Source organism: Pogoniulus pusillus, chromosome 6 (assembly GCF_015220805.1).
Source record: "Pogoniulus pusillus isolate bPogPus1 chromosome 6, bPogPus1.pri, whole genome shotgun sequence".
In the NCBI taxonomy this organism is placed as follows: Eukaryota; Metazoa; Chordata; class Aves; order Piciformes; family Lybiidae; genus Pogoniulus; species Pogoniulus pusillus.
The window spans coordinates 602123-617280 of record NC_087269.1 but is presented as its reverse complement, the minus strand read 5'-3'; the positions used below and the strand labels follow the sequence as shown (position 1 = coordinate 617280).

Below are 15158 nucleotides of genomic sequence, written 5' to 3'. Positions count from 1 at the left end.
CCCAGCCCCTGCCCTCGGCCCCGCCCCCGCCCGCAGAGACCCCCCAAGCCCCACCCCTGACCCCAAACCCTGCCCACATCCATCCAAACCCCTCCCACTGCCCGCAGACCCCGCCCAGGGACCCAATCCCCGCCCCACCAGCGCCTATGTCCCGCCCACAGTGACCCAAACCGGGCACCCCCTGGACTGGGCACCCCCTGGACTGGGCACTCCCTGAACTGGGCACCCCCTGAACCAGATACTCTCATACTGGGAACCCTCAAACTGGGCACAGCTTGACCTGTGAATCCCCTGAAGTAGGCACCCCCAAACTGGGCACCTCTGAACTGGGCACAGGCTGAAGCAGACACTCCCCAACTGGGCACCCCTCTGAACTGGGCACAGGCTGACTCAGACACTCCCAAACTGGGCACCCCTCTGAACTGGGCACAGGCTGACTCAGACACTCCCAAACCGGGCACCTCTCTGAACTGGGCACAGGCTGACTCAGACACTCCCAAACTGGGCACCCCTCTGAACTGGGCACAGGCTGACTCAGACACTCCCAAACTGGGCACCCCTCTGAACTGGGCACAGGCTGACTCAGACACTCCCAAACTGGGCACCCCTCTGAACTGGGCACAGGCTGACTCAGACACTCCCAAACTGGGCACCCCTCTGAACTGGGCACAGGCTGACTCAGACACTCCCAAACTGGGCACCTCTCTGAACTGGGCACAGGCTGACTCAGACACTCCCAAACTGGGCACCCCTCTGAACTGGGCACAGGCTGACTCAGACACTCCCAAACTGGGCACCCCTCTGAACTGGGCACAGGCTGACTCAGACACTCCCAAACTGGGCACCCCTCTGAACTGGGCACAGGCTGACTCAGACACTCCCAAACTGGGCACCCCTCTGAACTGGGCACAGGCTGACTCAGACACTCCCAAACTGGGCACCCCTCTGAACTGGGCAACTCTTAAACTGGGCACAGCCTGAACTAGGAACCCCCCCCAAACTGGGCACCTCCTGAACCAGACACCAACTGAGTTGGGCATCCCCTGAAAGAGAACCCCCTCAGACTAGGCACCCCCCAAACTGGGCGCCCTCCCAAAACAGGTACTGCCCCTAGATGCCAGATTAGGCACTGGGCACCACCCTGGGCACTGGCAGCTGGCACTGTGACCCACTCAGCCCAACTGCACTGGGCACCTGGCTGTGCCATGCACTGGAGACCCCTGGCACTGGGCATCATCCAGCATGCCCAGTATGCCAAGTGACATGGCTGTGCCACCTCGGCATGATGCAGCTGTGCCACCCTGGCATCCCAGGAGGCCCTCAGTTGGCACTTCAGGGAGCTCCCGTTGCCAGGATGCACCCAGCACTGGCAGTGCCACGTGGTTGGGTCCTGCCCAGGGTTGGGCAGTGGCACTTGGGTGCCAGAGATGCTCCTTGGTGCCCACAGCACAGGATGCACAGGATCAGTGCCCAACTGTCCCACTGCTGGGACTGGTGCCAGGTGCGTGGCACCACTGGGGTCGTCAGCACCACTGAGCCTGCCACTGAACCTGGCACCAGCACTAGCAGCAGGGTTGGCACTGGGACTGGCACTGAGCCTGGCACCGAGCCTAGCACCAAGCCTCAAACTATGACTGGCATCAGGACTGGCACTGGGACTGGTATGGAACCTGGCACAGGCAGTGGCAGCAGGAATGTCACCAGCACTGGCACGGAGCCTGGCAGCAGGACAGGCATCGGGACTGTCACCAAGCCTGGCACAAGCACCAGTGCTGAGACTGGTGCTGGCAGCGGCACTGACCCTGGGACTGGCACCGGCCATCACTGGTGGTGAGCAGGGAGCATGGGGTGGGGTCCCACAGGCCTGGTGCCAGGCTGAGGGGTACTTGGCTGGGGACAGGGTGCCCCTGAGGTGCCCATGCCCCCCACCTTTGGCAGTGCCAGCACTGGCAACTGGACCCTGGACCCGTCAGGGGACTGGTACTACTGGTGGCTCAGCCTGATGGCACTGCCCATCCTCTACAACTGGATCATCCTCATCTGCAGGTGCCAGGGCGTGCCCAGGGTGGGTTCTCAGGGTGGAGTGGCACCACAAAGGTGGTGCCAGCTGTGCCACTCACCTCATTCCCAGGGCCTGCTTCTCCGAGGTGCAGGTGGCACATGCAGGGCTGTGGCGCTGCCTCGATGGCATCAGCGACACCTTGTACCTGCTGGACATTGGCATCCACCTCCACACCGGTCAGTGCCCACCTCTGGCACCATGCCCTGGCACCACCCTGACCCTGCATGTGTCCTTGCCCACCTCCTGGCACCCACTGGATCCTCACCCATCCACCCTCTGACCTCCTGGCACTGGGTACCCGCTGGGTCCTTCCTTGTCCACCTCCTGGCACCCACTGGGTCCTCACCCAACCACCCTCTGACCTCCTGGCCCTTGGCACCCACCAGGTCCTTCCTCACCCACTTCATGGGCACCCACTGACCCCTTCCTCACCAACTGGGCACCCACCAAGTTCTTCCTTACCCACCTCCTGGGCACCCACCAGGTCTCTTCACCAACTGCTTCCCCCTTCACCCACCTACTTCCTGGGCACCCCCTTGGCCCCTCTCCACCCACCCACCCGCTTGGGCACCTTCCCAGCTCTTTCCCCTGCCCCACCCCCAGGGCCCGCAGCGGGCACTGAGGCTGTGCCCACCCCCGCCGCAGCGTTCCTGGAGGCAGGGCTGCTGGTGCGTGCCCGCGGGCGCATCGGGCACCGCTACCTCCGCTCCTCCTCCCTGCCCTGGGACCTGGCCTCTCTGCTGCCCACCGGCCTGCTGCACTCCTCGCCGCTGGCCCGTGCCAACCGCTGCCTGCGGGCACCTCGCCTCTGGGAAGCCTTTGAGCGCTGGGAGACCCGCACCGGGCACCCTCATGCCTTCCGGGTGGGCAAGCTCCTGCTTTACCTCCTGGTGGCCATCCATTGGCACTCCTGCCTCTACTACGCCCTCTCTGCCCATCTGGGGCTTGGCACCGACCCTTGGGTGTGCCCCAACGCCAGCCGCCCGCTGCGCCGCTACCTCCACAGCTTCTACATCTCCACCCTGGTCCTTGCCACCGTCGGGGACACGCCGGTGCCAGGGCGCCAGGAGGAGCTGCTCTTCTTCACCCTCGGCTTCCTCTTGGCAGTCCTGGGCTTTGCCACCGTCACTGGCAGCATCAGCTCCGTCATCACCAACCTGCTGGCAGCCGATGCCATCTTCTACCCGGACCCAGCGCCGGCCAAGCGTTACCTGCGGGCACAAGGGGCGGGCAAAGGCTTGGCGAGGAAGGTGGCAGCCTGGCACCAGCACCTGCGGGCGGAGCGCAAGCTGCCGTCCGAGCTCCAGGTGCTGAAGTTCCTGCCCCGCAGCCTGATGGCAGAGGTGGTGGCAGAGGTCCACCTGCCCGCCTTGGCACGGGTGGGCATCTTCCAAGGTTGGCAGGAGGGGGTGCTGAGGCAGCTGGTGCTGAGGCTGCGCCCGCAGGTGTTTGGGCCAGGGGAGTTCGTTTGCCGCCGAGGGGACGTGGGCAGGGAGATGTTCTTCATCAGGGAGGGGCGCCTGGCAGTGGTGGCAGAGGATGGCATCACCCAGCTGGCAGTGCTGGGGCAGGGCCTCTACTTCGGGGAGATCAGCCTCATCCACATCAAAGGTGAGGGCCACGCTGGGCACCGCTGCCAGGGGTTCTCCTGTGCCTCCCCTTGGGCATCCGTGGCAGTGCCACAGTACCATGGTGCCACCAGGAGCCTTTGGGCCTCCTTGACCTGATCATGACCCTTTAGGCCTTGGCATCAGCACAGCACCATGGTGCCACCATGACTCTTCGGTCACCCTTGGCATTGCCACAGCCCCACGGTGCCACCATCACCCTTTGGGCTTCCTTGGCCTCACCCTGACCTCATGGTCCCACCATAACCCTTTGGATCTCCTCAACCCCACCACAGCCTCTTGGTCTCTCTTAACCCCACCACATCCCTTTGGCCTTCCTTGAGCCCACTTCAACCTCTTGACCTCCTCCACAACCCTTTGGTCCTCTTTGTCTCCATCTCAGCTCCTTGACCCCACTGCATCCCCTTGGTCCTCTTTGACCCCACCTCAACCTCTTGACCCCATCTCAACCCCTTGGTCCTCCTTCACCTCACCTCAAGCTCTCGATCTCCACCACATCCCCCTTGCTCCTCCTTGGTCCCAACTCCACCTCAACCCCTTGGTCCTCCTTGACCCCACCACAACCTCCCAAGCTCCACCACATCTCCCTTGCTCCTCCTTGGTCCCAACTCCACCTCAACCCCTTGGTCCTCCTTGACCCCACCACAACCTCCCGAGCTCCACCACATGTCCCTTGCTCCTCCTTGATCCCAGCTCCACCTCTGCTTCCGCAGGGAACACCTCCGGGAACCGGCGCACGGCCAACATCCTGAGCCTGGGCTACTCAGACCTCTTCTGCCTCTCCAAGGAGGACCTGACCGAGGTCCTGACCGAGTTCCCCAGCGCCAGGGCCGCGCTGGAGGCTAAGGGCAGGCAGCTGCTGCTGGCCATGGGCAAGTTGGACCTTCAGGCAGAAGCCAGAGAGGTGGCAGCCCAGGAGGAGGCCGAGAGGTGGCTGCGGGAGCTGGAGGTGGCCCTGGAGGGGCTGCAGGTGCGAGCGGCCAGGTTGGTGGCACAGCTGGAGGCCAACGGCCTCAGGATGGCACTCAGGGTGCAGCGCCTCGAGGCGGGCGGCAGGCGGCGGTGGCGTGGCTGGAGAGGGGGTCCTGGGGGGGGGCAAGGTCGTGGTGGGGTGGCAGGTGCCACCAGGGGACAGGGTCCTACTAGGGTGGAGGGTCCCATCAGAGATCAGGGTCCCATCAGGATGCAGGATCCCATCAGAGCTCAGGATCCTACCAGGGTGGAGGGTCCCATCAGAGATCAGGGTCCCATCAGGGTGCAGGATCCCATCAGAGCTCAGGGTCCCACCAGGGTGCAGGGTCCCATCAGAGCTCAGGGTCCTACCAGGGTGGAGGGTCCCATCAGAGATCAGGGTCCCACCAGGGTGCAGGGTCCCATCAGAGCTCAGGGTCCTACCAGGGTGGAGGGTCCCATCAGAGATCAGGGTCCCATCAGGATGCAGGATCCCATCAGAGCTCAGGGTCCCACCAGAGATCAGGGTCCCATCAGGGTGCAGGATCCCATCAGAGCTCAGGGTCCCACCAGAGATCAGGGTCCCACCAGGGTGCAGGGTCCCATCAGAGCTCAGGGTCCCACCAGGGTGCAGGGTCCCATCAGAGCTCAGGGTCCCAGGAGGGCACAAGGTCCTTCCAGGGTCCTGGGTCCTCCTAGGGCTCAAGGTTCTGCTGGGGTTCAAGGTCCCCCCAGGGCTCAAGGTCCCACCATGGTCCAGCGTCCTGTTGGAATTCGAGGTCCCCCCAGGGCTCGAGGTCCCCCTGGGGCTCAAGACCCTTCCAAACCTGGGCGTCCCCATGGGGTGGGGACAGGCCCCCGGCGCTGAGGGTCACCATGGCAGCAGGTGGGGGTGAGCATGGTGGCAACAGGGGGGTGACAGCAGGAGGTGACCATGGCGACAGCAGGGGAGTGACAGCAGGGGAGTGACAGCAGGGGAGTGACAGCAGGGGAGTGACAGCAGGGGAGTGACAGCAGGGGAGTGACAGCAGGGGAGTGACAGCAGGGGGTCACCATGGTGACAGCTGGGGAGTGACCATGGTGACAGCAGGAGGGGTGACAGCAGGACTTGACCATGGTGACAGCTGAGGGGGTGGCAGCAGGGGGGTGACAGCAGGAGGTGACCATGGTGACAGCTGAGAGGTGACCACGGTGACGATTGGTGGTAGCAATGGCAACGGGTGGGGGTGGTCAGGGTGACGTGTGAGGGGGGTGGGCACGGTGACGATTGGCGGTGGCCATGGCAACGGTGTCCTGGCAACCAGGAGCTGCTGCTGCTGAGTAACCTCCGATTGGGTCTGAACAGAGACAGGGATGGAGACAGGGATTGTGACCAGAATCGGGAGCAGGATAGGAACAGGGACAGGGATGGGGACAGGGATTGTGACCAGAATCGGGAGCAGGATAGGAACAGGGACAGGGATGGGGACAGGGATTGTGACCAGAATCGGGAGCAGGATAGGAACAGGGACAGGGATGGGGACAGGGATTGTGACCAGAATCGGGAGCAGGATAGGAACAGGGACAGGGATGGGGACAGGGATTGTGACCAGAATCGGGAGCAGGGACAGGGATAGGGACAGGTATGAGATGGAGCAGGATGGGGACAGGGATTGTGATCAGAATCGAGAGCAGGATGGGGACAGGGATGACACTGGGCAAAGTGGGCCAGGAAGAGGGCAGGGACAAGGATGGGACAGGGATAGGGACAGGGTGAGATGGGAAAGAAGGGAGAAGAACAGGGGTGGGACAGTAGGGGCACAGGGATGGGGACAGGGTGAGATGGAGCAAGGAGGGAGAAGGACAAGGATGGGGCAGTGGGGACAGGGATGAGATAGAGCAGGAAAGGACAAGGACAGAGATAGGGCAGGGACAGGAAGAGGGGCAGAGGTGAGACGGAGCATGAGGGACAGGAACGGGGATAGGGCAGGGACAAGGACAGAAATGGGGACAGGGGTGAGATAGAGCAAGAAGGGACGGGGATGGGGACGGGGTGAGGTGGAACAAGGAGGGAGAAGGACAGGGATGGGACAGTGGGGACACAGGGATGGGGACAGGGATGAGGTGGAGCAAAGGGGATAGGGGTGGGACAGCTGGGGAGTGACCCAGGAATGACACTGGGGCAAAAGTGGGAGAGGGACAGGGATGGGGACAGGGATGGTACTAGGGCAAAGTGAAAGTGGGACAGGGGCAGAGAGGGGCAGAGGGGACATGGGCATGGGGACAGGGGTGGGGACAAGGACTGGAACAGGGACAAGGGTAGGGATAGGGATAAGAGTCAGAACTGAGATGAAGATGGGGACAGGGAGGGGGTAGGGACAAAGATAGGGACAGGGATGGGGACATGGATGGGATCTAGAACTGGGATCGAGTTTGGGACAGGGACAAGTTTGGGACAGGGACGGGGATGGGAATGAGATAGGGCAAGAAGGGACAGGGATAGGAATGGGGACAGGGATTGGGACCAGGATCAGGATCAAGATGGGGACAGGGACGAGGACAGGGTCAGGGTTGAGGACAGGCATGGGACATGAATGAGACAGGACAGGAAGAGTCAGGGATAGGGAAAGGGATTTAGACCAGGATGGGGACGGGACACGAGTGGGGGACAATGTGGAGACCAAGGTGGGACAGGGATGGGGAGAGATGGGGACAAGGGGGCAAGGCAGGACCAGGGTAGGACAGGAACTGGGATGAGGTGGGACAGGGATGGGGACAAGGCAGGACCAAGGTGGGACAGGAACTGGGATGAGGTGGGACAGGGATGGGGACAAGGCAGGACCAAGGTGGGACAGGAACTGGGCTGAGGTGGGACAAGGATGGGGACAAGACAGGACCAAGGTGGGACAGGAACTGGGATGAGGTGGGACAGGGATGGGGACAAGGCAGGACCAAGGTGGGACAGGGATGGGGACAGGGGAAGGTCCGGGGGTGGCAGAGGCTGGCACCGGCATGTGCCAGGAGGCTCTCGGGCTAAACGGGCACGGGGAACGTGCGTGGGTGGTGGTAGTGACGCAACTCGGGACCCCCGGAGACCCCCCTGGGGACACCCCCCCGGGGACACTCGGTCCTTGCCACCTCCCTTCCCTATGCCCCGGTGCCCGCTGCCACCTCCTCCTACCCAGTGGCTCCTCCTCGGGGCTCCCTCCGCCTCCCGGTGCCGCCTCCGCCGGGAGCCGCCTCCCGTTCACTCTCCCGGTGGCTCCGGAGCCGAAAGGAGCATCCCGGGGGCTTCCCGGGGCTCCTCCCGGTGCCACCGGAGAGGGTGGGGGCGGGAGGGGGGGCGGGGTATGTGAGGTGCCGGTAGGCGGCGGGCACCTGCCGGTGCCATGGACCCCTCGAGCTTCAACGAGTCATTGCGGGAGCTTCTCTGCCTCCCCGGGAACGGCTCCATCAACGGGACCGGGACCGGCAGCACCGGGAACGGCTCCGCCTGCGACCTCCTGAGGAGGGGCTTCCGCGGGCCGCCGGCACCCACAGGTGAGACCGGGGCGGAGGGAACGGGGTCGGCGCCACCGGTGACTCCCCCCCGCGGTGCCCTCCCGCGCTTCATCCCGGTGCCTCCCGGAGCCTGTGATCCTCCCGCCCGGTGCCTCCCGTTCCCTCCCGGTGCCTCCCAGTGCTCCTGTTTCTCCTGCCCGGTGCCCTTGGTTGCCTGCCGGTGCCCCTGACCCTCTCCCCGATGCCCCCCGGAGCCTTCCAGTGCCCCTGATCCTCCTGCCCGATGCCCCCCGGAGCCTGCCGGTGCTCCCGATCCTCCTGCCCGCTGGCTCCTGTTGCCGCTGATCCTCCCGCTCGGTGCCCCCCGTTCCCCCTCGGTGCCTCCCAGCACCCCCGATCCTCCCACCCGCTGCCTCCCGGTGCCACCAAGTGTCCCTGCTCCTCCCCCCTGCTGCCCGCCGGTGCCTCTCAGTGCCCCTGATCCTCCTGCCTGGTGCCCCCCGGTGCCTGCCCCCTCTCCTCCCGGTGCCTCCCCCCTCTCCTCCCGGTGCCTCTCAGTACACCCCAGTGCCTCCCAGTGCCCCTTGCAGGCTGCCCAGGGTGCCACCATGGCAGTGGGGTGGCATCTCTTCAGCCACACTGCCCAGGGTGGCACCAGGGTGGGCATGTCGTTAGCCAGAGTGCCTTACCAGGGTGCTGGGGTGGGCATCTCTCCAGCCTGGGTGCCACTAGGATGGGCAGCTCCTTGGTCACACTGCCCAGGGTGCCACCAGGGGGCTGGGTGGGCATCTGCTTGTCCACGCTCCCCACCTATGCCAGGCTGTCAGCAGAGTGGCAGCTCCTTGGGGTGCCACTAGGGTGCTAAAGTGGCACCTCCTCAGCCAGGCTGCTATCAGGGTGCTGAGGTGGCACCTCCTTGGTGGGTTGGCACCTCTTTGGCTTGGCTGACACCTCCTGAACCGGGCTGCCACCAGGGTGCTAAGGAGGTGGCACCTCCTCAGTGGGCTTGGCACCTCCTCCGTGAGGCTGGCACCTCTTTGGCTGGACTGACATCTCCTGAGCCAGGCAGGTGGTCCAGGGTGCTGAGGAGGTGGCACCTTCTAGTCCCGGGCTGGCACCAAGGTGCCGAGCAGCTCCTCAACCCTTCTCTTCCTTCCCTTCCTCCCCTTGCCGGGGTGCCCTGGGTCTACCCACACCCTTGGCACCCGGATCGGTGGGCACAGAGCTGGAGCTGTGGGCACGGGTCCTGCTCTACGGACTGATCTTCGGGCTGAGCGTGGTGGGCAACGCCCTGGTGGTGGCAGTGTTGGCACTCAACCGGCGCCTGAGGACTGTCACCAACCTCTTCCTCATGTCCCTGGCACTGAGCGACCTGCTGCTGGCAATCTGCTGCATGCCCTTCACCCTCCTGCCCAACCTGATGGGCACCTTCATCTTCGGAGAGGTCATCTGCAAGCTCATGGCCTACCTGATGGGTAGGTGGAGGGGCAAAGGTTTGGGTGGGCATTGGTTTTTGGGGGCTGAGGGGATGCCAGCCGGGGTGGCACCAAGGTGAGCATTGCCTTGGTCTGGGTGCTGCCAGGGTGGGTATCTTCTGTGGGGTGGTTCTAAGGAGAGCATCTCTGGGGCTGGGGTATCAGCAGGGTGGGCAGCATCTTGCCCAGGGTGGCACCAGGATGGGTATCTCCTTGACTAAGGTACCACCAGGATGGGCATCACTGTGGCTGAGGTATCATCAGGGTGGGCATCTCCTAGGCTGGGGTGCCACAGGGGTGACACCAGGGTGGGCATTTCTTTGACCAAGGTGTCATCAGGATGGACTTCTCCTTGGCTGAGGTGCCAGCAGGATGGGCACCCTGACCAAGGTGCCAAATGACACCCCACTGGTACCTAGGCATAGGAAGGAAGCCTGGTAGAGGAGTTGACCATCCTGGTAGCACTCTGCTGGCACCTTGGCATGGGAAGGAAACCTGGTGGCACTCTGGTGGCAACACAGCCAAGGAGATGCCACCACAGATGACACCCTGGGTAATGTGGGCAAGGAGATGCCCACCTCAGTATCACACTACGGGTACCTTGGCACAGGAAGGAAGCCTGGTACAGCAATTTACCATCCTGGTGGCACTTAGGTGGCACCTTGGCCAAGGTGATGCCCACCCCAGTGGCACCCTGGGTAACATAGGCAAGGAGCTACCCACCCCAATGTCGCCTTACTGGTACCTTGGCACAGGAGGGAAGCCTGGTGGCACTCTGGTGGCAACATAGCCAAGGAGATGCCACCACAGATGGCACCCTGGGTAATGTGGGCAAGGAGATGCCCATCCCAGTGTCACCCTACTGGTACCTTGGCACAGGAGGGAAGCCTGGTGGCACTCTGGTGGCAACATAGCCAAGGAGATGCCACCACAGATGGCACCCTGGGTAATGTGGGCAAGGAGATGCCCATCCCAGTGTCACCCTACTGGTACCTTGGCACAGGAGGGAAGCCTGGTGGCGCTCTGCTGCCACCTTGGCCAAGGAGATGCCACCACAGGTGGCACCCTGGGTAAGGTAGGCAAGGAGCTGCCCACCTCAGTATCACACTGCTAGTACCTTGGCACAGGAAGACAGCCTGGTACCCGGCGGAGGAGCTGGCACCACCTGCGTGTCCTCCCCGCCAGGGGTGTCGGTCTCGGTGTCGACCTTCAGCCTGGTGGCCATCGCCATCGAGCGGCACAGTGCCATCTGCCACCCGCTGCAGGCGCGCGCCTGGCAGACCCGCTCCCACGCCTGCAGGGTGATCGCTGCCACCTGGCTGCTCTCGCTGCTGCTCATGGTGCCCTACGCCGTCTACAGCACCACCCGCGCCGCGCCCGCCGGCGCCACCCGCTGCCTGCACGCCTGGCCCAGCCAGGAGGTGCGCCAGGGATGGTGAGTCGGGGGCGGAGGGAGGGAGGGGGGAGGTTGGGAAGTGGTTTGGTGGCAGCAGTCCCCGCGGTGCCAGGCGTCCAGGATTGGATGGTGCCAGCATCCTATGGTTGCACCATTCCATGGCTCCCTGGTTCCATCGTTCTGTGGTGCCATGGTGCCACCATTCCAGGGTTCCAGCATCAATCCATCATTCCTCCTTGGGTCCACTCTGGTTCCAGCATTCCATGGTTCCAGCATCAATCCATCATTCCTCCATGGTTCCACTCTGGTTCCAGCATTCCATGGTTCCTTGTTCCCACCACAGCTCTATCATTCCACTGTTCCATCACTGTTCTACCATTCCATGGCTCCACCATTCCGCAGTTCCATCACTCCACCATGGTTTCATCATTCCACAGTTCCTTGATCCCACCACAGTTCCAGCATTCCATGGTTCCAGCATTCCATGGTTCCTTGGTTCCACTCTGGTCCCATCATTCCTCTACGGTTCCTTGGTCCCACCACAGCTCCATCATTCCACCATGGCTCCATCATTGTTCCACCGTTCCTTGGCTCCACCATTCCCTCACCATTCCTCCATGGTTCCACTTTGGCTCCACTATTCCACAGCTCCACCATTCCTTGGTTCCATCATTCCATGGCTCCATTATTGCTCCACCATTCCTCCATAGCTCCACCTTGGCTTCACCATTCCATGGCTCCACCATTCCTCCATGGTTCCACCTTGGCTCCACCATGGCTCCACCCTTCCACCATTGCCCCCTTCCCCGGTGCCAGCTGTGCCCACACTGTGCCAGGTACCTGCTGCTGCTGCTGCTGCTGTTCTTCGTGCCAGGCCTGGTGCTGGCAGTGTCCTACAGCCTCATCTCCAGGGAGCTCTGCCGGGGGCTGCGCTTCCAGCTGCACCTCAAGGGGCAGATGCCAGGTGAGCATATCGCCGCCTGGCACCTGTGGCACCAAGGTGCCACCACCCAGCGCCGTGCCCCCCTGTTGCCATCAGCCATGGCCATGCTCCCATGGTGCCACCAACCATGGGCATGCCCCCAAAGAGCCACATGCAGCACTGGCTGCTCCTTGTGCTGCCACCACTCACGATCATACTCCTATAGTGCCACCAGCCATGCCCATATCCCCGTGGTGCCACCAGCCATGATCCAGTTTCTCAGGGTGCCATGTCCACACCCATGCCCCTGTAGTGCCACATCCATCCCTGGCTGCTCCTGAAGGTGCCATGACTATAATCACATCCCTGTGGTGCCACCAGCTGTGTGCCACAACCATCACCGAGCACTCTATCCATGCCCACCCACCCAGGGTACCACCCTCCCCTATACCCACACCCAACTGCCTGTCTGTGCCCACCCATGGCACCACCCTCCCCCATACCCACACCCAGCTCCCTACCCGTGCCCACCCACCCAGGGCACCACCCCATGCCTACACCCAGCTCCCTGCCCATGCCCATCCACCCCCATACTCACACCCAGCTCCCTACCCGTGCCCACCCACCCAGGGCACCACCCCATGCCCACACCCAGCTCCCTATCCGTGCCCACCTTCCCACAGTGCCACCATAGCCCTTCCCAGACATACCCAGGCCCCTATCAGTGCCAACCTACCCATGGCACTACCCCTCCCCTATGCCCACACCCCCTCCCCCACCCATGCTCCCCTCCCCATGGCACCACCCCCACCCCTCGCTCCTGTCCCCGCAGCTCCAGCGCCCCCTGGCGACGACGGCGACGGCTGCTACGTGCAGCTGGCAGGGGCTGGCAGCACGCTGGAGCTGCGGGCGCTGGCGGGGGCCGGCCCGGGGCGGGCGCGGGCGAACAGCTCGGATGCCAAGCTGGCTGCCAAGCGCAGGGTGATCCGCATGCTGGCCGTCATCGTGGCGCTCTTCTTCCTCTGCTGGCTGCCAGTCTTCGCCGCCAACACCTGGCGAGCCTTCTCGCCGCGGGCGGCGCAGCGGGCGCTGGCTGGCACCCCCATCTCCTTCATCCACCTGCTCTCCTACACCTCGGCCTGTGCCAACCCCCTCATCTACTGCTTCATGAACCGCCGCTTCCGCCAGGCGCTCCTGGCCACCGCCTGTGCCAGCCCCTGCCAGCCCCGCGCCCGCCCGCGCCCAGCGCTGCCGCCCGCCGCGGAGCTGCCAACCGCCAGCGCCTCGCTCTCCAGGGGCAGCTGCGCCACGGTCAGCAGCCTCGCTGCGCCCTGAGGGCGCCGGGCACGCCCCGGGCACAGCCAGCGCCAGCCCCCGGAGCTCGGCTGCCCTGTGCCCGCTCTGTGCCCGGGACGCGCCTGCCCTCTGCCCACTCCATAGCCAGGATGCGGCCAGAAGTTGTCTGCTCTGTACTCACCCTCTGCCCAGCTGGCAGCCAGAGTGTGCCCAGGATGTGCCCACCTCGTGGTCGGAAGTTGTCTGCTCTATATTCACCCTCTGCCCAGCTGGCAGCCAGAGTGTGCCCAGGATGTGCCCACCTCGTGGCCAGAAGTTGTCTGCTCTGTACTCATCCTCTGCCCAGCTGGCAGCCAGAGTGTGCCCCGGATGTGCCGACCTTGTGGCCAGAAGTTGTCTGCTCTATGCTCACCCTCTGCCCAGTTGGCATCCAGAACATGCCCAGGATGCACCTGCCCTGTGCCCATTTCATAGCCAGGATGTGGCCAGAATTTGTCTGCTCTGTACCCACCCTCTGCCCAGCTGGCACCCAGAATGTGCCCAGGATGCGCCTGCCCTGTGCCCATTTCATAGCCAGGATGTGGCCAGAAGTTGCCTGCTCTGTACCCACCCTCTGCCCAGCTGGCACCCAGAATGCGCCCAGGATGCACCTGCCCTGTGCCCGCTCCATAGCCAGGATGTGCCCACCGCGTGGTCAGAAGTTATCTGCTCTGTACTCACCCTCTGCCCAGCTGGCAGCCAGAATGTGCCCAGGATGTGCCCACCTTGTAGCCAGAAGTTATCTGCTCTATACTCACCCTCTGCCCAGCTGGCATCCAGAACATGCTCACCTTGTGTCCAGGATGTGCCTGCCCTGTGCCCACTTCACATCCAGAATGTGCCCACCTTGTGTCCAGAGTTTGTCTACCCTGTACCCACTGTGCCTGCCCTGTGCTCAGAATGTGCCCACTCTGGGCCTAGCCTGTGCCCAAAACTTACCAACCACGTGCCCAGAATATACCAACAATGTACTAATCCTGTGCCCACCTTGAGCCCAGAATCTGCTCACTTTGTGCCCCGAGATGCATCTCCTGTGCCCAGAATGTGCCCACTTTCTGCCTACCATCTGCCTCAAAGTGCCCACTTTGTGCCCCAAGATGTACTTACCATGTGCCCATCCTTGGCCTACCCTATGACTACCATGAGCCTATTCTGTGCCCAGACTGTGCCCCAAAATATGCCCAGAATATGCCCACCTTGTGCCCTTTATTTACCTATGCAATGACAACCCTGAGCCCATTCTGTGCCCAAAGTGTACCTGCCCTGTGCCCATTTCTTGCCCATCCTATGGAAACCATGCCCCAAGTGTGCCCAGAATTGCCCACTTTGTGCCCACATGTCAAAACATGCCCAGACTTTGCCCACCCCATGACAAACCTAAGCACATTTTGTGCCCAAATGTGCCCACCTCATACCCAGAGTGTGCCCAAGACTTGTCCCTCCTCTGCCAACCTCATGCCCCAAATGTGCCCACCCTGAGCTCATCCTGTGCCCTAAATATGCCCAACCTATGTCCGCCCCAGGCCCCTGCTGTGCCTACTTTTTGCCCACCCTGTGCCCCACACCACCACCTCACAGCCCTGGCACCCTCAGTACTGCTTGCCACACCCATGCTGGGGGCTCAGAGGACAGAGGGTGCCCATCTGGGCATGGGCACCACTGTAGGAGTGTTTACCCTCCTTGTGCCACTGCCCAGCTCAAACCACAACAAACTGGCCCAGTGCCCACCAGTGGCAACACTGCCACCCTGTGCCAGTGGCACCCTGCTCACCCCACATGGGCATCAGTGGGTACAAGGAGGTTTGGGTGGCTCCAGACGCTGGGCAGTGGCTGGTGCCAACCAGGGCAGTGGGTGCCATGTGCCCAGGGTCGGGGAGGGGGGGAGGGAAGCAGTGGGCACCAGAGCAGA

The 15158-nt window shown here is 63.3% G+C and overlaps 2 protein-coding genes across 3 annotated transcripts; both read left to right on the top strand.

The window, feature by feature from the left end:
- The first annotated feature begins 1663 nt into the window (after positions 1-1663).
- LOC135175769 (cyclic nucleotide-gated cation channel alpha-4-like) lies at positions 1664-7987 on the top strand. The gene is made up of 6 exons (XM_064144061.1): positions 1664-1830; positions 1939-2046; positions 2132-2238; positions 2708-3673; positions 4404-4757; positions 7806-7987. The coding sequence occupies exons 1-6, from the start codon at positions 1664-1666 to the stop codon at positions 7985-7987; spliced, it is 1884 nt and encodes a 627-aa protein (XP_064000131.1).
- On the top strand, positions 7550-14229 carry CCKBR (cholecystokinin B receptor). 2 transcript variants are annotated; one of them, XM_064144155.1, is made up of 5 exons: positions 7554-8160; positions 9345-9596; positions 10782-11031; positions 11829-11956; positions 12747-14229. In XM_064144155.1, the coding sequence occupies exons 1-5, from the start codon at positions 8010-8012 to the stop codon at positions 13247-13249; spliced, it is 1284 nt and encodes a 427-aa protein (XP_064000225.1). In that variant the 5' UTR covers positions 7554-8009; the 3' UTR covers positions 13250-14229. The 2 variants fall into 2 exon arrangements, with proteins under 2 accessions (XP_064000226.1, XP_064000225.1); XM_064144156.1 differs by lacking the exon at positions 9345-9596 and having other exon boundaries at positions 7550-8160.
- Positions 14230-15158: the final 929 nt, after the last annotated feature.

Coding starts and splice junctions, on each gene's coding strand:
- LOC135175769 (XM_064144061.1), top strand. CDS start 1,664: ATGGAACCTGGCACAGGCAGTGGCAGCAGGAATGTCACCAGCACTGGC. Junction 1,831..1,938: donor GGCACCGGCCATCACTGGTG/GTGAGCAGGGAG, acceptor CACCTTTGGCAG/TGCCAGCACTGGCAACTGGA. Junction 4,758..7,805: donor GGGCGGCAGGCGGCGGTGGC/GTGGCTGGAGAG, acceptor CCTCCTACCCAG/TGGCTCCTCCTCGGGGCTCC.
- CCKBR (XM_064144155.1), top strand. CDS start 8,010: ATGGACCCCTCGAGCTTCAACGAGTCATTGCGGGAGCTTCTCTGCCTC. Junction 9,597..10,781: donor GCTCATGGCCTACCTGATGG/GTAGGTGGAGGG, acceptor CCTCCCCGCCAG/GGGTGTCGGTCTCGGTGTCG. Junction 11,032..11,828: donor CAGGAGGTGCGCCAGGGATG/GTGAGTCGGGGG, acceptor ACACTGTGCCAG/GTACCTGCTGCTGCTGCTGC.